Raw genomic sequence first — 26,340 nt, forward strand, 5'->3', positions numbered from 1 at the left:
GCAATTTAAAAAGCCAGAACCAGAGCATATTTGGGATTTTTGTCTGATTAATGACCCACCTCAATATAGAATGTATTATCTGTTTTCGGCTCCACGTTCTTACAGCTACATTACTTTTGTTGTTGAAAACAAAGCGAAGACATAACAAAGACCATATGAAGTTGTTAGCATTAGCATTGGAGTTGTGTTTGTGTCCACGGGACAAATAACTCCCATATTCACTGTCCTTTTAGTTTTGTTTCCATCTCACTCAATTCCTGATGGAAACCTCGGATCTCCTGGTTGTTTACCAGCCAGCTGTTCAGTGATGAGCAGCAGCATCAAACCAAAACAATGAGCTCAATGATGCCAAACGAGGCTAAACAGGTCGGTAACACTGGAGGGAGCAGACCTCGGTGATTGATCTCTGTCCATTGGTCAATACAAGGAACCCCGTGTATATTACACATGGTAATGTGATCCATTGTTGACACTAAAATATTGATTGATTCAGCTTTAAACTTGTATCCTGCCGAGTGCCACTGGATGCTTCACTTTAAGAACAAAGGGCTCCATCCATCGGCTTGTTGCTGCTGTGATTGTAAGCTGCTTTTCCTTTTGAGAGTGGCTGATTTCCATGGACCTGAAATGATCACAGGAGAGGATAAAAAGAACATTTCAAAATGTTCAATAGATTAAAAACATGGCTGCTAATTTGAAAACGCTGCTATTCAGCGAGGTGGAGAATTGTTATTGAAATCAGCAGTTATTTAATGTGAGTCATTTGTTGAGTCACAGCGTTTAAGAGTGCTGGCAGAAAAATAAAATAAAAACACAAACATAAAGCTCTCATATCATCAGAAGTATCAGCATCCAGATCATTCAAAACTGACTACAATGTAGTCAATCAATCATTCATAGCTGTTTATAGCCACTCATAACATCCCTGATGTCTGATCCAGTGAACCAGGGCCACCTGCTAAAGCACCTCTCAATCTGAGGGGAAGTGTAGCGGCTGATGTCGAGCCCCGATGAGTACGGATAATTCGTTTGCACAACAAAGGCTCATGATCACGGAATGTGCCCTCAACCAATCTGACTGACAATTAAATAATTCCTCTAATTTGGGAGATGATTGTGCAATTGTCTGCGTGGAAATAGCATTATTTGTTTCATAGAGGAGGATGCGGCAGAAGGAGAGGCCCTCAGGGAGGAGACATGGCTTCTAAGTGGAAGAACAAAACAACTTCCACATACTTCGCTGTCTCCCCCCTGGTCTGACTGGAGCTGTGTCTTCTCTCTGGAACATTAGGTCTGTGAGGTGCAGTTTGTCAGGATCTAACAGCAATAAATGAGATGAGTTCCACAGCCTATATCTTACCCGCTGTAACGGGTCGGATTCATCAGAGACAGCAGTGTGTCATCCATCTCTTGTTTAGGTTCTGATCAACAGTGGAGCTGTGACCGTGTGACAAATGTAATTAAAGCGCCGCATCATTTCCTGCTGCACGGTGAAATGCCTTTACTGGGAGCTGCACACACATACTGCGCATGGAGAGGTAATGACATTGTTAATTACCACACTGCTGCTGGCCAGTATCTCACTTCCTTCACTCTCTCAGCCACACCTGTCAGGGTAGGAGTGATAAACTGGCTGCAGCAGGGAGTGGAGGAGGAGGGTAACTACCCTGCTGGGAATGCCAATGCAAACACATACGGTGGCTATCCAGTTAGCTAACAAGGTCGTTAAAACTCCAGAGGTGCATGGCAGTGAGCCCCACTAGGCATGATCTTAATACTGCATATGTCTGCTGTCAGGGAGACGGAAGCCGACAGCCTAGAATGCACACCTGCAGGTAGGACAGGATTATGTTACACAAACACTACAGAAGGCAAAGTCATTCCCCCGTGACTTCAAGCTGCACGGATCAATATGTTTATGTTAAGAGATGCTACACTACCTCGACAGACAACGTCAGCTACTAACCAGTGGACCCAGCGGAGCGTTGAGCAACCCAAGTAAAAAAAACTGGAACATAACATAATAATAATTACAGAGTTGTCGACAATGACGATCTTCATCCAGATGAGCGAGGCAGCCGCCATGCGCTGCTCACACAGGAAGTGTGGCCTTAAAGGTCTCTGACTTTATGCTCCTGAAATATTGTTGCCGTATGGCAGAAAACTTGTTTCTCCATATTTGGTCAATTTTGTTTCATACAATAATGCTATTGGCTACCCTATGTCCTTCTGTGGGTTTTATAAATATTTCACGAATAAAAAGTATTCAAAAGAGCACGTGACTAACATCTTCAACCTGAGTTGACGCTACGTACGTAAGTAAGGCGATATAACGATACGAAATAACTACAACTATTTTTAGGAAAACTGGGTTGGGGGGGTCTGCGCAGTCTGCCCAGGGATTCTGGAGCTTTCCCTCCACTATTTGTGTGTACTTTATGGGTGACCTTAAGAAGCAGTGATAAAGCAATAGCCCCTGTAACTTCCCATTGATGCAATCAATAAAAACCTCCAAGGGGGACCAGTCTCATCAGGTGCCTACCTCGTACAGATCCAGCATCTGGTTCCCTCCGATGCCCCTCGTGGTCTTGACATTTTCCATGGCCAAGGTGAAGTAGATCCCTCTGGTGTCAGACAAGTAGAGGTTGTAGGTGTCGTTCTGGTTCCATTCCTGCACCGCCGCAAACACCTGCTTCTCATCGGTGCTGACGATGTGTAAATCCTATCAGGGAGCAGGGAGAGATTAAGAGGAGTTATGAGTGGAAGTGGAGAGATGACGGTTTAGAACATGGTGACCCCCGTGGGACTGGTCATGGGATCAATGCTATACAGTAATACATTGGGGCTCACTCTCAGTGTGGAAAGTATGAAAGCCTAAGGACATGTCTGCCAGCTTTTGAGGGGAATCAAACTGAAACAGTAATGTGGTGACATTCCTGTAACACATTTTTAACCAATCAATGTCAATGTCACCGCTGTGACAGCTTCAAATTCAAAAGATCTCAGCAATAGGAATGGGAGTAGTTACATTCTGAAATTAGTCATAGAAAATAAAATAAAAAATGCTTACCTTAGGCAGGGAATATTTGGGTAGTTTGATTTGTATAAAAGAGTCTCTGGTGTAGGACACGTAATAGGTGGCTCGTCCTGATGTAGGAACCTACAACACATCAAGTACAATTGATTTCAGACATTGATTATTACATAAAAGGGTTCCGTCTATTATCTAGCGCTTTGGTTGTATATGGACCTTGTTTTCGCAACACTATGCTCGTATTTCCAACAAGTTCTCACTCCCAACTTCTCCGATACGGTTGTTTGGTCAGTGGCTTATAGCCTCACACTGTGACGCTCTCGGTTCCCCTCTGGCTTCAGTTTTGAACATGTCAGTGAAGGCGTGTCACTTTCCACATGTTACACATGTCGCGGCCTAGTTTTATTTAGTTTTTTAGGTTTACTAAAGCAACGATACTACTTGATTATGTTTAGGTCACAAAAGTACTTAGTTAGGTCTATAAAACAATTGTGGTTTAAATTAAAGTGAGTATGTTTTTTGCTACGTAAAATAAGTTCGCTTGTTGTGGAGCGACTGTGACTCAGTGGTCGTCCTTCAATCAGAGAATCGGTGGTTCGATCCCCGGCTCTGCTAGTCCGTGTTGATGTGTAAAGACACTTAACCCTAAAACACTTAGCTGTGCCTACGGTGTGTGAATGTTAGTTAGTCCTGATGGGCAGATTGCTCCTCCTCCCCTCAATGTATGAATGGGTGAATGACATCATGTAGTGTTAAAGCACTTTGAATGGTCAGAAAAGCGCTATGCAAGTCCAGGTCCATTTACATTACCATTTGTTAGGTAACCTGCGTCTGGGTGCGTCGGTATCAGATGACCAAGTGGCTGTATTAGATGAGTCTGGGGTGAGAGTGTGTTACTCCATTCCTTTTACCACTGTAGTGATGAAGCACTGCGGCTGAACAAAAGCAGGGGACGCCTTGTATCAAGGCCTCATGTGTAACCTCATAACTGACACAATATTGTATTTTCTCCAATCAATTAAAGTGGAGGGTGAAAGCACACATCAATCACTCTCCCTCGCTGTGCTGCTGGTTTTCAAGGAGCTGCTGGATACACAGGGTATATCCTTTTTTTTGGGGGGGGGGTGGGACGTGGCCATTCATAGTGATCTCCTGACTTGCATTCAGAGGACGATGCCCTCTCTAGATGTCAATGCGCTCAGTGGTTTCAAAGTGGACTTTGGTAAATATGTCGTAGGACAATCAATAGTCTCATTATTCCTTGTCAAGAGAAATCTTTAAGTTGCCTTACCAAGCCGCATTCACTGGCTAAGAGTAAAAGAAGTCGTCCATAATGGTCTAGACTCCGAGCTGCTGGTTAACTAATGCAGCAAGGAGACACAGGGCCGGTGGGTGTCATCAGCCTCGAGGACACCAAAGCCGAGCACTTAATACACATAAACACACACATAGAGAGCCAAGTGAAACCACAGGCCCATAACATACAGTTCCCTGCTATCAATAACATGGAATTCATTACAGGGAAACCTTCAAATCAAAACGTGTGGCTCTCTGCTGAAGAGAAGCCATATCAGTATCAATGTTGAATGACAGGGATGCTTCTTTTACTGATTTTGTAAGTGCCCTGAATGGCTCCGAAGAGAGAAAACAAGCTTGGAGAGGAAATATAGCCGACTAGCAGTGAGCGGTGCGGAACAGTCCCACATGCAATCCAGTGGAGGAGCAGGAGATCGATGGCAGGGTAACCAGAGGCGGTTTGAACTTTAAAAGGAATTGGTATGATTGATTTTCTCCCCCCCCCCCCATCCCTTTCAGGATCTTTCGTCTGTGACGCATACATGTTAAAACGTGGGTGTTCTAGAATTGAAGGTGAGGTTCAGGTCGAGTAACTGTGAGTTTACTTGAAAGACGTTGGAGAGGTGAAATGGGATTGAAGGATCTTCGGAGAACAACTCTATCTCATTGTCTCATGTGCGGCCGAGGCTGCAAAGGGCTGTGGAGGAAGGACTTGCCTGTTGGTAGCTCAGGTGTGTAGGCTTCTGAAAAAGCCTTATTCTCTACTGAATGGAACATGTATTGGGATCAAACAGCTGGAAGAGCACCAGTACCACTACTAGTAACATACAACTGCTGCTAGGGCTGGGTATTGATAATATAATTCTTATATATTGTTATAATGTTATGCTTTTGTCAGATTACTCAAGTTCAGAATAACACATAGCAGGTGAAATTTGTGTCTGGGAATGTGTGGCTGTCTGCTTCTCAAGAATAGATATGCACCTTGTACCACAACACTCACGCATGTTATCGGAATAGTCTCATTAGAAAGTGGACTGGCCTTGGACGGCTCAGTCCTGTGAGAAGAGAGGAGATGGAATTATCCCCCTCCTTGATAATTCAGCGCCAATTAGAAGTTCGGATGATGCATATGTGACGAAATCTGTGTATGTAAGGGCCGGACTTCTGGTTGGAGAAAGAGTAGTTGTGACTCCCCTGGCATTGCAATCGCAGCGCTTGTACTTTGATTGTGATCAGAGAATAAATCTACCAGAAAAGAGAGAAGTTGTTGGCTGAATTCTTCCGAAGGCTCTTACCAGGCAGACAATTTTGATACACGCTTACAGTATTGGCAAGAAGCTGGCGGTATGTACATAAGCAAGGCGATATAACGATACAACCCAATTCAAACTATTTTTAGGAAATCTGACATTCTTTAAACACCTCCGTATGCATAAACTATACACAGTCATACAGAACATACATCCAACATCAAAGCATTAGTTTGCCACAGTGTTTTTGAGAATCAGTACAGTATATACAGTGACATGATATAATACATATATAAGGAGGAGTGCGCAAAGGATGGGTATACCGTTTTAAGTATTTTTTGAGGGAGGACATGGGTATTCTAACTCTCTGGAGCAAGAGAGCGCTGTATAAGTTAAGGAACTGCTCTTTTTTAATAGAGTGAAGTTTGTCAAAATACTGTGTGAGGTGGAGTGTTGGTCTGAGAGCAGCCTTTGGAAGGAGATACAGGTCAGCAGAACACATTACCTGACTTTTATAACATAACCTTTATTCCTAAACATGGGTGCTGAAAACATCTTAAACAGATACAAAGCACCACGACAATTGTTGGAAGTACATTTGAATAAAATTGAAATTGTTGTGGACCATGTAATTATGCTGACTTTTCCCCTTGACTTTAAAATGCATGAAACCTCATTTGCACAATGTCAAAGTAAATAATAGTCACGCTGTCAAGAGAATTAAAATACCACCCATGAATTGCATCTGTGTTACTTGAAATTCAGGACATTACCATTTCAGATTTTTCTGTCACACAAATCATGATTAATATGACACACTGGGCAGTGGCTATGATGAATATAAAAACTAGACTTGGCTTCACAGCAAAACAAAGCACAAATGTCGAGTTTAATGTAAAATGAGTTTTACATATTTCCTTTGAGCTAAGGTTTCCATGAGTGAGTATTAATATGGAATCTTTGTATTAAGAGCGTAAGACTCTCCGTTCATGCACAGTGTGCTCAGCTGAGCTGTGCATCATAAGTGAGCATTTCCACATCTGTGGAGCAACTGTTGACAATGTTTGCAGCCTGGTTTGAGTTCTCCACCGCTGTGCAGAAAAATGAGCGTTTGTTTGTTCCCTTCGGCCCATGGGAAGGCTGCCTCAAATAAGTCTAACATAGGTCGTTAAACGCACATTTTAAAAGTGTATTGTTACGAGTGAAAATATGAGGAAGTGACTGCTGCTGTGTCTGCATTACAGAGCCTCATTTTTCTGTGTGGAGCGTGTACTGTGAAGCTGAAAAATGCTCAGTGGGAGCAAAAGCAAACTGTCGGAGTAAGAAATTCAGTGGAGGAAGTGGGTGGCTCTGAAATGAGCCTTAGTGTCTTTGAGCTCAGCTGGAATGAGCCAGCATGTCCCACATCCTGCATTGCTGCTGAAGCTGTTGTTTGTTGACGGCTGGGTTCAACCAGGTGAGGGCCACCAGTCACCAGAGGAGGATATCTCTGCTACAGAGGATTAGGCATTGGAGCCGAACCAGATTGAGCCCTGTGCTGTCTCTGATGCTGCGGCTGAAGTGCTGCTGAAGAAAGTGTGTTTTCTCACTCTCTGCTTCGCAAGCTGTAGCACTCTGGAGGAGTGGTCAAAACAACCAATCAGAGGATAATGGACCATCCGGAACTTGGGGGAAGCTGCAATATGTCAAGCCAGATGTCATGTTGAATCTTTATTTTGCGTGGTAAAGTCGAGGATAGCCATCATAGCTTACCCAATGTCTGTGGCTGGCTCCTGGGAGAGAGACATCTGAGTGGTACACTGGTGTGAGCAGTCAGTGAGGTGAGCATGAACCTGATCCCTAGGTGAAGGCGGTGTAGTTTCCTGGGTTGTAAAAAGCCGGCTCCATGAAGTGCCGAAATGAGGTCACGGCAGAGGACGATTGTCCAGCGGCTCCTGGCCGTGGATATGTAAGAGCTTGCGAGCAGGCACGTTAAATGTTGCAATTGCAGATAGGAGTACCGATGTAGAGCACAGGGGCGTCACAACAATGTTTCATGATCGCGAATGCACGCATGGATAAATCCAATAGCCACAACTCTTATAGGGCCAAGCCTATATAGAGCTCTATTGTGTAAAAGTAGTGTTTTTCAACGTCCTTGTGTTCTATATAGAACCCCCTATCTGCAATTGCGACATTTAACAGACGTCTGAGCATAGCTCTGCTCCCACTTCAAACTGATGCTTGGCTTTTTACCCAAGAATGTACTTCTTTATCTTCTTTACTTGACTGTTGTTGACTGCTCAGTGAACTTTCTCACCCTTTATATTATGTCAGATGCTTTGAGTGTCTAATATGTACACTAATGGATTTACATTGGAGTTAGTTAAAGGGTGTCTCATACAGATGCTAAAGGTTTCCCGGTACATCCGTGAGCAGCGCTCAAATGCGGGGCTACTTGTGGTTCCTAAAGTCCTAAAAAGTAGGATGGGAGCCTGAGCCTTCAGTTATCAAGCTCCTCTTTTATGGAACCATCATCCACTTTCAGTCCTGGAGGCATACACAGTCAGCTCATTTAAGAGTAGACTTAAGACTTTCCTCTTTAATAGTGCTTATAGTTAGGGCTGAATCAGGTTTGCCCTGGTCCAGCCCCTAGATATGCTGCTATAGGCTTATAGGCTGCTGGGGGACGTTTTAGGATACACTGAGCTCCTATCTCCTCTTCTCTCTCTACTTATGGATGAATTTACATATCTCCATTGCACATTACTAACTTTACTTCTTCCCCGGAGTCTTTGTGCCTTCTTGCCTCATAGGGTCCATTGGACCTGGCTGTGTCTGAAGCTGGTCCCCTTGCCCGTGCTTCCTGCATCCAGCCCCTGGCCTGGACTTGGCTCCCTTCCCAATGGCCCTGCATCCTTCTTTGTGCCTCCTGCCTCAAGGGCCTGGCCTCATTGGTCCGGCCTCTTACGCGATGCCTCCGGCCTGATGGGCCGGCCTCCTGCCTCCGTGGCACTGGCTCCTGCTATGGCCCTGCTGATGCCCCCCCCCTCTCCTGAATTGAATCCGTATCAGACTCCGAGGGGCACTGACCGAGCATCTGTGTTCAAGGAGTTAGGAACTAGAACGGTTAAATTATTGGCCTACTCTCAGCGTTGTTGTATTATCGAGTCTCACTCTTTGCAAAGCTGATCTTGGCATTAGGAGTTAATTTGTGCATTATAACCTGCTAAAAGCTAGTGGTAGTATTCCCTCTCCAATATCTATTTCATATTGCTGTGAAAACATGTCCTTCAAACATCTGGATTAATTCAAGTTTCTCTCCTAAACTCTAAACTAATTTGAGCTGCGTTTTACAAGGTTACATTTGAAATCATCATGATTGCTTCATAATTCAAATTTAATTTTTTTATGTAATAAATGCAACTTCCGTTTCCATAGCCGAGCAGCTAGCCAATAACTCGCTCTCCTCCGGCTGATTTCAACACTGATTTGTTGTTGACTATGTAGCATTGTCATTGAGAGTGTTTAATAACAGATGTGTAGTACTAGTTTGATGTACAGAGTACGAGGGACACATATTGGATGAATCTACATCTCTCCATTGCACCTTATTAACTCTGCTTCCTCCCCGGAGTCGTTGTGACTTCAGGTCTCATAGGGTCCATTGGACCTGGAGGTGTCTGATGCCTGGTGAGCCGGCCCCCCCTCCTCTCTACCTCCTTCTGTTTTATGGATTGGAGTTCCATTCATACATTGTCATTTTCATGTAATGTGTTTATGTAACTTTGTAATGCTATTCATTCTGTACACATGACATCTATTGCTTCTGTCCATCCGGGGAGAGGGATCCTCCTCTGTTGCTCTCCTGAAGGTTTCTTCCCTTTTTTCCCTGTCAAAGGTTATTTTTGGGGAGTTTTTCCTGATTCGATGTGAGGTCCATGGACAGGGATGTCATATGTGTACAGATTGTAAAGCCCTCTGAAGCAAATTTGTAATTTGTGATATTGGGCTATACAAAATAAACTGAATTGAATTGAAAAAGTATTGTTGTTCCTGTGGAGCTGATAAATGATATGATACCGTTATATGGGATAGCTGCACAGACTCCAACTCGCCGATCCCAGTCAGGCATTTTAAGCGGTATCAGAGGCTTCTCCAAAACTGGTACCAGTATCAGAAGAACTTTCCATCTGACTCAGGGTTGGAAATGTCTACTCATCATAATCCATGATTGAGCAGGTAGTAAGTGAGCCTGACTGTTTAGAGCCGTACCTGTATGAATATGTAGTCATCTTGAACCACCAAAGAGCTGATGTCGATGTATCCGGGGAACGGGTAGTTCCTGTTAGCTTCTGTGCACATTGGAGCTCTGCATGTGACATACTGCACGTCTGTCGCAGAGCAAAACAAACAGAAAAACATGAATTTTATGATTACTGTATGCTTCTCATAGTACAAATTAATGTTGAGCTGCAAGATTAATACCTTATCTATACTACGATATATTGAGAGTGTCTTTGAATGGTAGCTGCGTTTTTCTCAATTGTAGGCTTTAGATAATTAAAGTAGTGTACCCCACTCGTCTAGGCAGTCTGACATTTTCTCTGACTAATTTGCCAATTTGTGTAGCACCAGATGTATTCTTATCATCTCGGCCTGTCAATCACACCTCGGTTATATGAGAAAAAGGCAATGCTTATAGATATATATATCTCACAGCGCTGCTACTCCATCATGAAAGGCTGAAATATACAGTTTCCACTATAGCACTTATAGAGGGCCTTGGTGGTACTGCCATTCAGAGTTATAGGGCTGACATTCAGCGAGTGAAAGGGAAGAGAAGAAAGACCATATTACTCAAGAATTATGCGCTGGGTTTATTGGTGGGCCGAGCCAGTGCTGTTACCCTGGGGGATTCCTTCTTTTCTCCAGGGGGAATTCATTCCCCCAGATATCTGTTCATTACTTCCCTTTGATGTGTATGTGCGAGGAGGAGACACTCACTTCCATCTGGTGTATGAGCCTCCATGTGCACCAGATCTGGCTCCTTGTCGAGGCCGGAGACAGACCTTGGAGAGAATGACAAACCGTGGACGAATACATAACCATAACGGCAATGAATAGAAAGGAATGTTAAGGGAAAAAAATAAGATGGAAATACCAGAGAGTTGTCAGCACACAGTAAGAGATGTAGAGTAAACAGAAAAAAGGGACAACAATCTGGCAGAGGCATTCTGCTCCTGTTATATCAGTTTTTGTGTTTGTTTTTTTTACAGCAAATGAGAGTACTGGAATGTTTCCCCCATATTAGAATGACACATTTTGGCAAGCACATCCCCAGCAACTCAAAGCTAGTTCTTTGACTGCAAAGTTTTACAATGCAAAGACATATGCAGTCTCTTCATCAGTGCAGGGTTGCTTCACTTTCTGACTGTCGGGGTATATCTTTCTCATTTCATTTCTCTTGGATTATACCTTGATGGATGCAGCGTTCCTACCGTGGACATATTTCATATCCCTTGAAGACTAATGAAGCCATTGCCTAAATGCAGCCGACTGAAGGCCTGCATAGCCATTGCTCGAGGCCCATCCAGTGTTTAGATGTCCTTGTAAAGGCTTTTGTGGTGAAGGGCAAAGCCAGCAATAGATTGTACATATTATTTAGAATTTAACCACAATGGCATGGAAGTAGCTCCAGGTTTATGGAAGTAAGAGTTGATATAGCCACAGGCAATCTCCTGCACACCCCACTCACCTCAGAGAGGGGGAGAGGAGCAAAGAGCTGCTTGTGATGAGTGTGCACTTCAGACATAGTAGGTACACTGCAGGGGGGGTGAGCAGCAGACGTGACTGGATGGGAAGTGACAGGGTCGTCCCGGATATATTATTAGTCATAGCTCCTCAAACTGTGCGTACGATGCTGTATCTGCATGCAAGCCCCTGCTCTCTTTGCTTTTCTAAAAATAATAATGTAATACTTATGTGCAATATGCCTGATATGAGCGGGACGTGTGAGAAATGAAGCAGAATGCGACGCGCCCTCGGACGCTGAATGCTAAGTGTGTTCTGAAGGAGGAGATTAATCTCTGCCTGATTGTGTCAAGGGGAAGGTGCAGGAATCCAGTCAGTCACACACACACACACACGTTGTTCTAAGCCATCAATATCGCTCGCTCAGCCGCGCGGAACGCAAGAAACCGTTTCTGCATTCCAGAGTAAACAAAACTTTGGAGAAGAGGGGTGGAGCAGAGTACAAGGAGAGGGAATGTGTGCAGAAAGAAAAAAAAAGAAGGATGACTCACCAGTAGAATCTGTTTGGTGTGACACGTTCGTGAATGATTTGCCATTTTCTTCCAAAGTCCACAGAGCTGTACAACTGTGGAAAAGAGACATTAGTCTTGTTAGCAAGATGAATCCATGCCTACATTGGTGCAGCGCCTAATTAGACTCATGATTTAGATGTAGGTACAGTGACGAGGGAGCCTGAGACATGGCTGGATAATTCCAGGGTGGAGGGTGGTCTATTGCTAGGGAGCATTATCTAGAGTTAGGCTGACAATTACCAACTGGCCATTTACGCTAACATATTGTCACAGATACAGGCGTCTCTAGTCCCCTCTCTCTCTACAAATGAGAGCTGTGGGTTCGACAAAGCACATAATGGGAAGAATAGATTTAAAACAGAAATAGATGTGACATTAATAGAGCGACTTTTAGCATGATCAGCAAATCATTTGGTTTGATTCAGTAAGTTTTAGCCTGCTGTTGTCTTGAAAACACCCAATCAATACAAAGGTCCTGCAGAATGAGCGCACATGAACACAAGGAATGATATATAGCTCCAGTGACGTGACGGTGTACAGCATGCAGCCAGTGGACAATGCCAATGTATTAATTACATTTTCTGATGCCGGGGCAAACAATTAATAACGCGGGTGCATTTCCGAACACTATATTGATTGATGTTGTAGACACAGCTGCCCATTGTTGTTACCTTATGGCAATCTGAGACTGTGGCCCCAGTTGAGCTCGATGCTAATGTTCCTCCTCGTTGCCTTTTATCACAGCAAATCTGACACTTACTCAGATAGAAGTAAGCACACTAGTCACACCGCTGCAAATTTATTCGTCAGCTTCGCGAAAAAAACATCTATCTATGTCAGCGGGTATGTTTTCCATTTGAAAATTACAATTCAGCAGTTTACTCAAAACACGGACAGCAAGTGTGCCGTTCATGCTGTTGCAATATTCTGCTTTTAATTTGAAATTGGCGTGCTCTTTGGGTTTCACATATGGATGTCAAATTCCATCATACAATTAGTCCATCATATAATCTTTCCTTAAAGGCCATGTGTCTGTTTGGAGTTCTTGGCAATGAGGAGCAATGGCTGGAGACCGAAGCATTTATTTTAGTGTTGTTAAGGCAACAATCTAGTATTAGCTGGGAGCAAAAATGTGTCTTAAACTTTATGCAGTTGATCAGACTCTAAATATGCAGTACCCATCGGCGTCATAACTCCAGACAATTTCATTTCTGATTCTCCCAACCTTAGTCTGGAAAGGCTCCCCACTGGAGCCTTTGGGTGGGTGTAACAGGGCAGAGTCCCTCATCACTTCGGACAGTGACAGATGAAGTCAGCGGGAAGGCTCAGCCTCTCCTCTCTCCATCCATCAGTTCAATGACATCTTACATTTTAAAGCTTCTGAGCTGTCACAAAGTAAGCTTCATAGTTTCCCACACACTTCGATAAATCAAAAGGCCGAACCGCCAGCTGCCATGCCACAGACGGTGACAACCGAAGAAAAACAGCAAAGGGGCATGAGCTCAAATGGTGATTGAGGAAATGCAGAAAACATTCAATGTATCTCTTCATGCTGATGGTGGATTTAGAAAACATTTGGGTTGACCTGACTTGCAACAGGTTGCAGGTAATGTTAGACTTTCAGCTGAAGGTTCTGCGAATTGCAATGTGCAGACTTTTTAGGTGTTTTTTTAGGCATATTTGGAAAAGGTTATCATAGAGACCAGTGTTTTTTTTCCACAATGGAAATGGAAAAAAAAACTAAAAAGGTAAATAAAAGCAATTAATGAAGCAATTACATGTCAAATAATCATCACAGCTGTTGAATATTCAAACCGGTAAATCCCACCAGAAAGGCCACTAGTCACATTTAACGTTTCACACTGCAGAGGTGGAAAAGTATGTCCACTTTCTCCTTCCCAGAACAATCACGTGAAAGGTGTACTATCCACTAAACCATAAAATAAGTTGATACACAAACAAAATCCTACTTTACGTACAGAACTCACAAGTCTCACAACAAGAAACCATGAATCTATTCAGAAGATTCTCTTACATTTCAAACTACACGATTAACTGGTCAACTAATAATTTAGTTCTCATTACAACCATATCCTATGACACACCCTGTGAAAATAGGGAGAATAGAAAAGACGCAAAGATAGACACAAATAAATATTAAATGACTGGACCTATCACTAGCCAATAGAACGCATCTATTTAATATTTCTCCCGATATTTTAAGTTCCCTTTCTTGACTCAGTTCACGAAATAGAAATAACATTAAAATAACAGAACTGTGCTCAAAGTTAAAGCAATATGAGTGTAAAATGAATAATATACAATACAAATCTTTTTTTTTTCTCCCCAAAACAACATTTTACTATATGTTAATCCAGGTTTTATTCAAATAGCTATCAGCTGTTTTTTAGGCATATTATGTAGACATTCTGACCTCTCTTCAGGTTATCACTTATAACAGGCTGAGAGCTGAAATGTTTGTGCTGCACTTCATGTCAAACAGGAGAGAACATAACAATTAAATGAACTTCCAAAATGATAAAATTACAGTTTTTTGTTGATTAACAACGTAATGTTTATGACACACATGGGAAATATATATTTCTTAGACAGTTGGTCGAAAAAATGAATAATAATGTGCTGGTGAAGCTCAGTTATGAAAACAAAAACATCCAAAGGGCAAAAAGTCCTTTTCCAAGCAAAAGTAATCTTCCTTGTTTCAGGAATAATTCATCCATCCATCCATCCATCCATTTTCAATACCGCTTATCCTCATTAGGGTCGCGGGGGCGCTGGAGCCTATCCCAGCTGACATAGGGCGAAGGCAGGGGACACCCTGGACAGGCCGCCAGTCCATCGAGGGCTAATAATTCATGTTAATTGAAATACATGGAAGCACACTCAAACACTGTTTACACATAAGGTGTCAAAGCCAAGACAAAAAGAAAGTATCTTCCTCTGTGGTTCAGATCAGACTGAAGGTCTAGATATATATATATATATATATATATATATATATATATATATATATATATATATATATATATGTCACGAGGTGTGGTGAGGCAAGAGCTCAGGTGCAGAGGAATTAGGCAGGAGTCCAGGTACGGGGAAACAAAAAACTATTTTTACTAAGAAAAAGGAACTTTGTGACACAAAAGACTAACAGGGATTAACAACGACTAAACAACATGACTAAACACATGACAATCTGGCAGGGGACAAGGGAAATAATTGGAGTAGGGCATGAGTAATTAAGGAGACAGAGGAGTGGCTGAGGGCAGGTGAAGGGAATGACAGACACTGGGGAGACAGACACAGAACTAACGGGGTGTTACAATATGTCTTGAGAAACTCAGTCCAGGCGGCATTGGTTTTCATCTCGTTAGTTTGTCCCCTGTGGACAGAACGCCATGGGTTTTTAATATTCCAGGGGCAGATAACCCTGCTGATAGTTTTCTGCTGTAAACTAGCACACGCTACTTGTTAGCTGTGAGGCTACGGTACCATATACCAAGTCTACCAATCGTCACTAGCTAAGATAAATAGTAGGGCTGTCCTTGACTCTCACTGTGAGCTGCAGTGAGACAGAGAGACAACCCATTATTCTCAGAGCAGATGATACCATGTGGTGTACCTGTGCAACCAATTAGTGACAGGAGGCCTAGGCGGGACTGTTCTGTGACCCCGCAAACGCTTGTTCTCGTGGGATTTCCAACCATTACCCAGATGCACCATGCTACTGCCATCCGCTGATCTGATCATTTCCACCTGCAACAATATCCTCTGTTGACATTCTGTCTGTTCCATTCTGTAGTGAAAGAAAAGGACAGTATGGATTTTGCTCGAAGGTACTGGTAAGTAAAAGTGGATACAAATGTTAGGGATCATGTCCCTGCTTCTCTGGTACTTTCCCATTGCAGCAGATATAACTAGCCACTGAAGCATTACTCTTCAGACTGATCGGGATCATATGTTAGTATCAGACAGTAAAAGCTTCACAGCCCGCATTTTACGGTACTACGAAATATTCTTTCATTTTTCGAATTTAAACCTTTTAAATGCCAGTTTGTCAACATAATGCCACTATTGCTTTTTATGAATAAGTATTTTCTAAATTATATCTTAGGGTGATTTTCAGATTTGTTCACAGTCTTAAAAGTGTCATTGATTGGCAGAACTATTGTTTTTGATGCATTGCATCGAGCATTGCAGTGCTGGACAATACCGCAGCAATGCCCCTGGTGGAAAACAAGACAATAGCATCTATTTGCTCCCTAGGGTAAACATGAGGAAATGCCTCATTCTGATGGAAAATAGTAAAAGGTACATTGTTAAAGCCAGAGCTTGAGATCAAAAGCCTGATATAATAGATATGATTTTATGCTGAAATGGCCGTGGGATTAAACGTTGTGGTTTTAATGGGTTTCAGTGAACATTTCTGGCCTTCAGGGTTTGTCTATATATTGACTATACATTTTGGTACAGAGTTATTACCGGAGTTGAGGTTAAGCTTCCAAAATATGAAAAAATCTCACCTTTGCCAACATGTATGCATTAGTATATGCATTAACACAGCCAAAATGATGGACACAAATAAAAATGTCCCTAATGAGGCATAAGGGATAAGATTACCGTTACTGATGTTACTGATATTTCTGCTTCTACCCCAATACAGTTGAGTTGAATGGAATTGCATTAGTGTGCATACAGCATTAGAACATTTCAATACAAAATGCAACAGCTCTAGAAAACTATCATCAGTTTAACAGGGGCGATCTCTTTTTTTTGGAAAGAAGTTCCATTTAAAAACGGTGCACAGTGTTGAGGCAGAAATCTCAAAATCTGGAGCAATAAAAGCCAAACTATCTGCATGACTAGATACCACTTCATGTATGAAGGCAAATCACTGTCAAAATTCGAGAGCGCAAATGAGAGCCGTTGGTGTAGTTTACTTTGACGAGCGCTTTTACATCACTCAGCGAGCAAAAGTCCCTCTTGAAACTGCAAGTAGTTTTTCTTTTTGACAGTAAGTGGGCGGAGCTAGTCACCATTGTACCTCTTCATCTAATTGGACTAAAGTTGCTAGTAGGCGGGATAAAGCTATTTTGCGATCGGCCAATAGTTACAGAAAACGGGGGGAGCCAGTATGAGGCATGGCTGACCACAAGGAGGTAACGTATATCTTAACGTAGCTCTCATTTGCGCTCTCTAATTTTGACAGTGATTTGCCTTCATATTCATGACAGTGAAATTATTTGTTTTTTGCAAATGGGATGAATCATTCCAGACTTACGAAACATGGCTGTTTCCCCGGTTGGGAATCAACAGAGCCAGTCAGAGCTTTGTGGGCGGGTTTAACAATGGAAATGTAATCTGTCTTTGCCAGAGTCAGAAAATAGCTCTTGCCTCAAAAATAGCCCCAAACGTGTGTACGGGTGACAAATAAAACACTAATGGTAAATATAATCTGAAAACATGAAGTTCTTCACAGCTTCTGTGTCTACTGAAAATGAAGTACAGTATACCTCAGTCGCAACTAATTGGTAAGGACATTACCTAAAAATATCTCAACATATTGCAGCCCTATTCCTCATTCATAGTTTATGAAATGTGCCAAAAGGACATTTTGATTATGTGATCGTAAAATGAAACAGAGGTAGGTAAAAGCAGACGAATAGACAAAGAGAAGGTGCTCCCTACTGACAGTGTGTGTGCTTAATGTGTGTATATCCTTTCTGTGGACACACTGCATTAGCAGAAAGCAAAGCACGGCTTTTCTGCCTTTCTTTTCATTCCCATAGTTCTTTCTGCAGCATTGCAGCGGCAACATTCCACCACCCAGAAAAGGTCTGTGCATGAGCAACATCAGAGCACCAACAGCTGCACCGACACATCCAAGTTCTGAAAGAAGAATCAAGATTTGGGCGTTATGGAAATGATAACTGCTGCGTTATAGCCCCCTGTGTCCCTCACGTGTGCTATAAGTCACTTTTATAACTCCTAATTAACTCTCCTATAAATTCTTGATGCATCTATGTACAGTGCTCTAAATCAAACTGCTTCTGTTGGCATCGCCTTGACATATCCCATATGGGAGGGACGAGGAGGGCTGGTGCTACACCCCACAAATTATGGAGCCTGCAAAGTACACAGCACTCCGGATGATCCTATAGAGGGAGGTATAGGAAAGGGTTATGCAAATAGCCCATTGGGATTGTTCTGAATGAGAGGCCATAAGGACTTTAGACTATGATTGCCACTGTATTGCTGGAGATAAAAAAAAGATTGACGTAAAAATTAAGTAACTAATTTAGTTTCATGATGTAAACTTCAGTCATTCTTTGTTCGGTGGGAGAACATGCTGCTTTTCTTCTTTGTTTTACAACCTTGTAAACCAGAAATTATTATTGGTCTAGACAAAACAATGTATTATTTAATAAAGGAAATAATCAGCAGCATTTTTCTATCTTAAGAACTACTAATTGCAACCCTAATTGGAATTCATAATAAGGTAACCAGACAGTGGCCCCAGGGCAAAGGTTTGCAGCAGCACAAAGACCCGGGGTTAATTTTGCAGGAGGTATTTAGATCCTTTACTGCTTTAATAATGAGGTAACCAGTTTATTAGAGATTTCATTGTGAATAAAAGGCCATAACACCCTTTCTGCATATTGTAATTCAAGAGGCACCCCAGGGTAGGCAGTTGTCTCGAAAACTAAAAAAGCCAAGATAAAAAAGAAAAATCAACAACACAAACAACCCTGGACCCGACATTTTCTTTCCATCTGTGAGATGATTCTCCCTATTGTCAGACTCAGTGTTTTATAAGTCAGTCTTGCTTGTTGGGGTTGCTACTCTCTAAAGCCTGAGAACGGAGAATTTAAGAAATCATAAATCATAAAGGGTTAGGGTTAGGGGTAGGAGGCCCCGGGGAAGACCGAGGACACGCTGGAGGGATTATATCTCCCGGCTGGCCTTGGAACGCCTCGGGATCCCCCAGAATGAGCTGGAAAGTGTTGCGGGTGAGAGGGAAGCCTGGGTCGGCCTGCTGAACCTGCAGCCACCGCGACCCGACCCCGGATAAACGGCTGATAATGGAGGGATGGATGGATGGATGGATAAATCATAAAGTACAATTACCTCAAATGTGTTCTTGTGTACATTACTTGAATAAATGTACTTAGTTACGTACCAACAGGGGTTAGACAGCTGGGGAAGGATCAGGTGTGGCCTGATCCAACAACATCGGACAATTTAAACATTTTGTAAAGAATAATCTTAACTCAAGGTCCACTTATTAACTCACTTTTCTTGAGCTTTCAACAAATCTTAATCAGCCGATGGTGTAAGTAAGATTATTTTGTCAACATACTTTAAATTATCTTTAAAGTAACATTTACACCTCAGTGTCATAGCTTAATTGTGACAGGAGTTATGTACTTACTGTATATAAATAGCAACCAATATTTACTCTGATTATACATTCAATTCCATTTGAAAGATAAAAGCTTTCATATGAAAAGACAGCACATCAATGACAATGGTATTTTCATTACAGTTATTGACTATTAATGCTTAAAATGAAAACTGTCAATTAGTTATACAACTAATAACAGATGGTTCATGTGACTTTTATCATATTGTATATGAAGGAAAATAGGCAGAGACACATTTTTCAGCCTGTTCTTATTACCGTCTATTTTTGCTTTTCTCAGAGTCAAGCGATTCAGGATTGAATTGACTTTACTTTAAGATATTCCACAAAGGAAAAAGTGTATCGCACCATGAGCGTTGCGGGGTGTTCAACCATTTGTTGATAGTACATGTGCAACAAATTAAAATATTATCCTGTATGATTATCAGCGTCAAACACTAATGTGTGCTCAGTCAAGTGTAACAAATGGATTCCCTCCGGCTTTGTGCTCACTTTCATGCTGCACCGCCTCCTCTGGGCTCCCTCAGTGATTCCTTGTCATGCTACCTTGTTGTCTTACAGCTACATAACCAGCGGTAGCAGGCAGCACACCTGCCTGGCAGTAACAGAGGCTCCGTCTATTCTCAGACGACAGTGAGACATGTGCTTCAGTTTTAGGAGAAAATAAGCCACACGCATTGGTTTTTGTTGGAGTTCACTGAAAAAATCCTACAATGCTTTTAATTCAAGCTTGAATTGAATTAATATTTTAATTAATATCATTTGACTAAGACAGTCTTGGTCGACATGCACAAAAACTAGGGCCTCACAATATGCGTATAATATAAAGTGGCTCACTTTCAACCTGGTCCTTCAGGAAATAATCTTTTCTCCAATTAACAATAGTTATGCTGTGAAATGCGAAGCCCGTATGCATGAAAAGGAGCCCTATTATCTCCATTGTGCTAGCGAGTACAGTGTCTGTATTGTCCTGATCATGTGTTTCAAATTAGAGTCCATTAAAAGTACCCTGGGAGGGCGGGCCCGTCGCAGCCCGGTGGAGCGCGGCAGAGCTGTCGCAGCTCAGGACATGGGGGCTGAGCACTAAAGATACCTGCCATCTGGAGAGTCGCCGGCTTGACAAATGCACTGCAGCAGCCGAGCAGCCTCTTTGGCTCGAGCTCAACTCCAGCTTTCAGACGGGGGCGGGAGAAGGGCTCCAGGTGGATCCGCAAAAGTATTAGACTCGTAGGTAGGGTTCTGGTTTGAGAAGAGAATTAGGGAATGCCCATTTGAATTAAAGGCTGACCACATTGTCACAGTCCAGCTGTAATCACAGCTGCATTTCTTTAAGATAAGAGAATCCTTTATTAGTATGTGACGGGACATGTCCTTCTGGAAAAGTGATATATTTATGTTTTGTTTTTGGGGCGTTTGGTGGTGATGGTCATCGTCACATATCAGTCAGAACAACATTTCTCTATCAATGTAGACATAACCATGTGCATATAGCCAAACACAGTATTTGAATAGAGACCTCTGACTACCACAGCACACAGTGCTGCACCTTGTAACTAACTAGGAACCAACACACATCTAGCAGGTAAGCGTGCTCAGCTAATGTCCATTTGCAGCTAGTTAGCTACATGGATTGTATAGACAGCAAGTTTTCACTGCAGACACCGGGCCTGAGCGTAACACTGATGCTTTAGGTTCCCATCGGGCGTCAGTTTTGGACGTGTCACTTTTATCATCAATCATAATCATTCAACTACTTCTGTGTTCACAGGAAACGTCCAGTTTCCACCCGCTACACGCACAAAGTGTCAAGTTGGTTGACACTGCACCTCTGCGCCCTTGCGATGCTGAGCTGTCAATCAAATATATTCACAGGCCCGCTCCCACTCAACGGCTTGGAGCAGTATTCCTGTTATATTTTTTAGATGTTTGTTTCTCCCTTTATTCTTTGGAAAACATTTAACAGTAAACTTCCATTCATTTTGACAACTATTTTTTCCCCATAAAAACTAAAACTTTTGTCACTTGAGTCAATGAAAAGGGGAAATGAGCCACGCCAGAGCCAGACAGTAGACAGATCTACAGCTTAAGCATGATTTATGTTTAAGCTGAAGAAAGTGGCCCTGGTTGAAAGCACTCCTCACTATCATCACACACTGACAAAAATAGCTTTTTCAACAGTGAACAGTTTACTCTGTATGGCGCTATGGCTGCCACTCAGAGTCTGTACATCAGAGGTTTAACTGAAGAATCATATTTAGTAGGCGAAAAGGTATCAGCTGAGGATTACAGTGACAGAGAAAGATCCTGAAAGCTGAGCAGTCAGGGACGTAGGCTTATGGCTCCCTATTAAATATTGTTTGAATTAAAAGAGCTCATCGAAAGAGGACTATTCATACCCAGAATCTATGGCCACAGACAACAATATCACCCACTTTAGAAATAATACAAAATGGAAAATGATAATTCTTTTTTTTTATGGAGTAGATGCAAATGAAAAAGCATGAAAGAAAGAAGGGGGGGATAAATAAATGTTGAATAATGTCTTCCCCCCCCTCTCTCTCTCTGAATACTTTATTGACTCTGATGTCCCCATTGCATTTCTGAAAAACGTTTAGCCGGGATTCAATTCAGCTAGAAATAATTAACAGCATAAATTTGCATCATTAGAGTGCATTAAGTCAAACAATGTTTGCATGTTGAAGGACTGAAGGGGCCGTGCGGCTCTCGGAAAGGCCCTGTTCTTTCACATTTCAGGTGAGCTGTGGGCTTCCCATGGGAGTGGGATTATTATATGAGAGGCAAGGATGAGACGCATTATTTAAGTAGTTTTCGGGTCTTGAAGAGACGAAGTGTTGGAGCACATATGTTTAGGTGTATGTGTAGGAAGGCAGCGATGAGCAGAATGTGGATTACAGGCAGCATTGTAGTGCGTTTGAATCTTCGCCTGAGCCTCTTCCACTCACAACCTCAGCAGCTGAAGTAACTTCCCCATTTTCCTCAACAGAGCATTTGTTTCCCATTTCCCAGGTTTACTCTGCTGACACCCGCTAAACAATCTACTTGGATAGCTTATCCAGATGTGCTTGCACCTGTTTCTGTACATCCCTGCAAAGCATTCAAAATAAAGACTTTTTTAAAAAATGTTGCCCACATTTGCTGTCCAGCTCTGAAAGGCAGAACCGTTTTCAGTGTTTACAAGACGAGAGTCGAAAAGACGAAGATACGCCCACTATTTCCACCAACTCTTTGTAGTTCACAAGCTTCGGCTTGTAGTTCATCACTCATACATCTGCCATTCACTCCTCACGCCTGCTCACTCATAATGTCCTTGCTGTCATGGTTTTGGGCTGTCAATCATTATATAAGCTGATTGGATCTGCTGGTCTCTTCTATCCAATAGCACCACGGGGATTCATCTTGCTGCTGCTCAGGGCAGACGGCCCTCCATTACACATATCCCTGCAGAGTCCAAGCGCCAAAGACTCCATCAAGACTTCATCATCACATATCATCTGTTAATAATGAACCATTATATTTTCTTCATCTGACTTGCCTCTCCCAATTAAACTGACGTGGAGACTCATAGTTTGACGCGTATGGCCACTGACCAAGTTCTATATTTGGCAGGTTAAGAGTGAGAATGGGCTGGTTTCTGAGGACCAGTCTGGGCCATAGTTACTCTGATTCATTCCTGATGTGTGGTTTCTAACCACAGGGAGTGTGGTACCAATAAAACAGTGTTGAAGAACAAAAGACAAAAAGATCACTGATGTCATGTCACATGGTTGAATGGCTTTGTGATTTGATCTGTTCCACAGACATGAACAGATGCATACTTGAACCCCAGTCCTGCCAAGATAAAAGCCAAAACAGAAGCGTCCTGGAAGACTCTATAACTCCTTCAGGGAGCAAGTGCAGGCAACAAAATCACTGGAAAATGACTCAGTCAACTTAAGTCAGTCCTCAACATTAGTCAAGCGGAAGAGTAATTGAGCTCATCCCCATTACATAAAAGACAACAATATGGCACGGGGATGTTATTAGGTGCAGGAGGGGAGAAAAGTGATGAAGAGCTCACTGAAATGAGATTGGATTCAAACAAGTGCGGCTGCTGTCCTGGGGGCCTTACATGGATGCTCTTTGAGCGGATAGGTGGAGGCTCCATAATGATGAGACACTTAGTTTCCCTACTGTTTAGATTTATGGGCTGCGAGGCCTGTTACGATCATTAGGGGGATTGTGAAAGAAAAGGGGAAATGGGGTCGAGACTATATGGGCATGGGAGGAGGTGGAAATTACATTGAGCTTTATTTTCTGGTAACACAGCACTTTTGATCCATAAATCGTTGATCCTCTCCTCCCTATTTGTGCAATGGCATTTTATAATGGAAGTCTCCCTCTAATTTCACACTCCAATTAGTAAATTAGCACGTCATAATATGCACGTCCTGGGGAGATGCTAAACAAACAGGTCACACCCCAAGGGAACCTGGTGAACGAAAGGGAAAAAAAAGATTTGACACAATGTTGACAAAAATGAGTGGCTTTTGTGTAATTTGTTTGATAGTGAACCCCAAGTGAACTGTGCAACATTGACAAAAGGAGAAACTAAATGCCCCTCGAAACAATCATTTTTTGTATTTTGCAAAGTAAATCAGAGGAAACTTGGTAACAATTCATAATAACTACACACTATTTAGCATTAGTTAAGTATGAGTAAACACTTAATTCGTCATTTATGAAGCATTGTTCCAACATTAACACTCATTACTATGCAATTCATAAACACAGTTATAAATGTTTTATTCTTGATTAATACGTTTAACTATTATGCCTTTCATGATTGGGTTTTCACACTTAATAAATGATGCATTCCACATCTGTAAATTAAGTAATATATATTCAAAACCAATTATTCAGGACTAGATGAGTATTGAGATCATTTATAAAGTGTTAGTAAATTATTTAAAAAACAATTTAAATGTTAACACGTGCTTTATAAACATGTTTTAATACTGCAGTTCATGGTTCAATCACTAGTCATTAGTTAACCATTAGTTAAGTATTTTGTGTGACCTCATCTAAAGTGAGGACTATCAATGCCTTACAAAGCATTTATAAATGTCACGATTAATTCAGGTAGTTACTAGTGGTTAGTTAACCGTTAGTTAAGTATTTTCTGTAACCTCATCTAAAGTGACTATCAATGCCTTACAAAGCATTTATAAATGACATGATTAATTCAGGTAGTTACTAGTGGTTAGTTAACCGTTAGTTAAGTATTTTCTGTGACCTCATCTAAAGTGACTATCAATGCCTTACAAAGCATTTATAAATGACATGATTAATTCAGGTAGTTACTAGTGGTTAGTTAACCGTTAGTTAAGTATTTTCTGTGACCTCATCTAAAGTGACTATCAATGCCTTACAAAGCATTTATAAATGACACCCAAAACTCCGAACAAAGTCGAAAGAATGCCGGCCAGGTGATGGGAGGCGATGCCCGTCAGTGGCACGAGTGTTGAGTATGTTTCTTAGTTTGCTGGTAAGTACACATTATTGATTATGAGTATATAGCTAGCTAGCCAGCTAGCAAGCTTTGACTAGCTTGCTAGCTAGCCAGCGAGCGAGCTCATCAGACCTGGGTTACAATCAGGACTCAACATTGGGAATTGTCACATCACCCCCCCAGAACAGAAATATGCCAACCGCTCGAGTGTTTTCCCTGACCTGATATGATAAAGGATTTGATTCTACGGAGTGATTTTAACTCAGTGTGTCATATCAGGGTTGGCTTGGCTGCAGCCTCAGCAGGGGCTGGCGATGAGGGGAAGACATGGCAAGCCAACAAACAAGCTGATAAACAAGCCAACAGACAGATGAACTGATATATATTCAACTGTCGCAGCACCAACAGAGGATGTCAGCAAAGCCCCCGTACCAGATAGAAATGAGTTATTTAATAAGAATCTGAGCACGATCAAATCAATCTTCATTTGCTCATATTTATTGGTTCATTCCTTTCCCTGTTTCATTGTCCCTACCGTTCCCACACCCCTCTCACACACACACACATACCCTCTAACAGTACCTTTACCTTTGGCCTCTTCGCTCTTTCTCCCGCACCTGACAGCAATGTTTACCTTCTGTGAGGAGCTAAAAGTGGACTGACAGGCCCACACAGCTTGAGGAGAGCAGTGGCCACGCAAGCAACAAAGAAAAGGTTACATCAGATGATGAAATATCAAAGGCCCCTCCTTCAGCTGGTGAATTATAAACACCATCAGACGACACAGGGTGTATGCTAAGGGCTTGCCTGAGGGGAGAGTTCAACATTCCCCTGATCGTTGGATACGGTGAAGTGATTCCATGGTGGTGGAGCTCAAGAACATACCAGCTGTATGATGGAGGTTAACTTGGTGTTTCACGAATCTAAAAGGCAGAATGCCTGGATTCATCTGTCAGGGGTCCCCAGGTTAGAGTCGGGTTTAGTTGGGGGGGGGGAGGGGGGGGGTGTTGGAATAGGGTGTATTTTAGCTCTTCATAGAGTTGGGTCCTCGATGGACTGGCGGCCTGTCCAGGGTGTCCCCTGCCTTCGCCCTATGTCAGCTGGGATAGGCTCCAGCACCCCCGCGACCCTAATGAGGATAAGCGGTATTGAAAATGGATGGATGGATAGAGTTGGGGTTAGGTGGGAAGTTGACATTTCATTCTTGGAGAGCAGGCGACAAAACAGCCCAACTCGAGACACAGAAAAGTTAGGCTTTCTTCAGCCTTCAGAGGACACCGGGTGTTTACTCAGGCCACACAGACGAGACCTGCATGCAATGAATAAATCCCACTCAGGTATGCCACACCGCACGCTAGCTAACGACCGTAACATGAAAGTTAGCAAACTGTCAAGGAGGCACGGGTGGTTTCATTTGTTTGGGTTGAGATTAAGCTGTCAGTTGACTTTCTCTGCAGCCCGCTGTACACCTCGGCCGTAACCCTATACCTGAACCAGTAAACGTC

At 42.4% G+C, this 26,340-nt stretch overlaps 1 protein-coding gene across 1 annotated transcript in view; it reads right to left on the bottom strand.

The window, feature by feature from the left end:
* The window catches only part of sorcs3 (sortilin related VPS10 domain containing receptor 3), a 196,106-nt gene that overhangs the window by 43,613 nt on the left and 126,153 nt on the right, over positions 1–26,340 (bottom strand). The window contains exons 5-9 of the mRNA XM_034542393.1: positions 11,868–11,941; positions 10,570–10,634; positions 9,838–9,956; positions 3,071–3,160; positions 2,543–2,722 (exon numbers count right to left, since the gene is read on the bottom strand). Coding sequence (XP_034398284.1) covers positions 2,543–2,722; positions 3,071–3,160; positions 9,838–9,956; positions 10,570–10,634; positions 11,868–11,941 — 528 coding nt within the window. The remainder of the gene's footprint in view (positions 1–2,542; positions 2,723–3,070; positions 3,161–9,837; positions 9,957–10,569; positions 10,635–11,867; positions 11,942–26,340) is intronic.

The sequence above is a fragment of the Cyclopterus lumpus genome, chromosome 1 (assembly GCF_009769545.1).
Source record: "Cyclopterus lumpus isolate fCycLum1 chromosome 1, fCycLum1.pri, whole genome shotgun sequence".
Classification (NCBI taxonomy): Eukaryota; Metazoa; Chordata; class Actinopteri; order Perciformes; family Cyclopteridae; genus Cyclopterus; species Cyclopterus lumpus.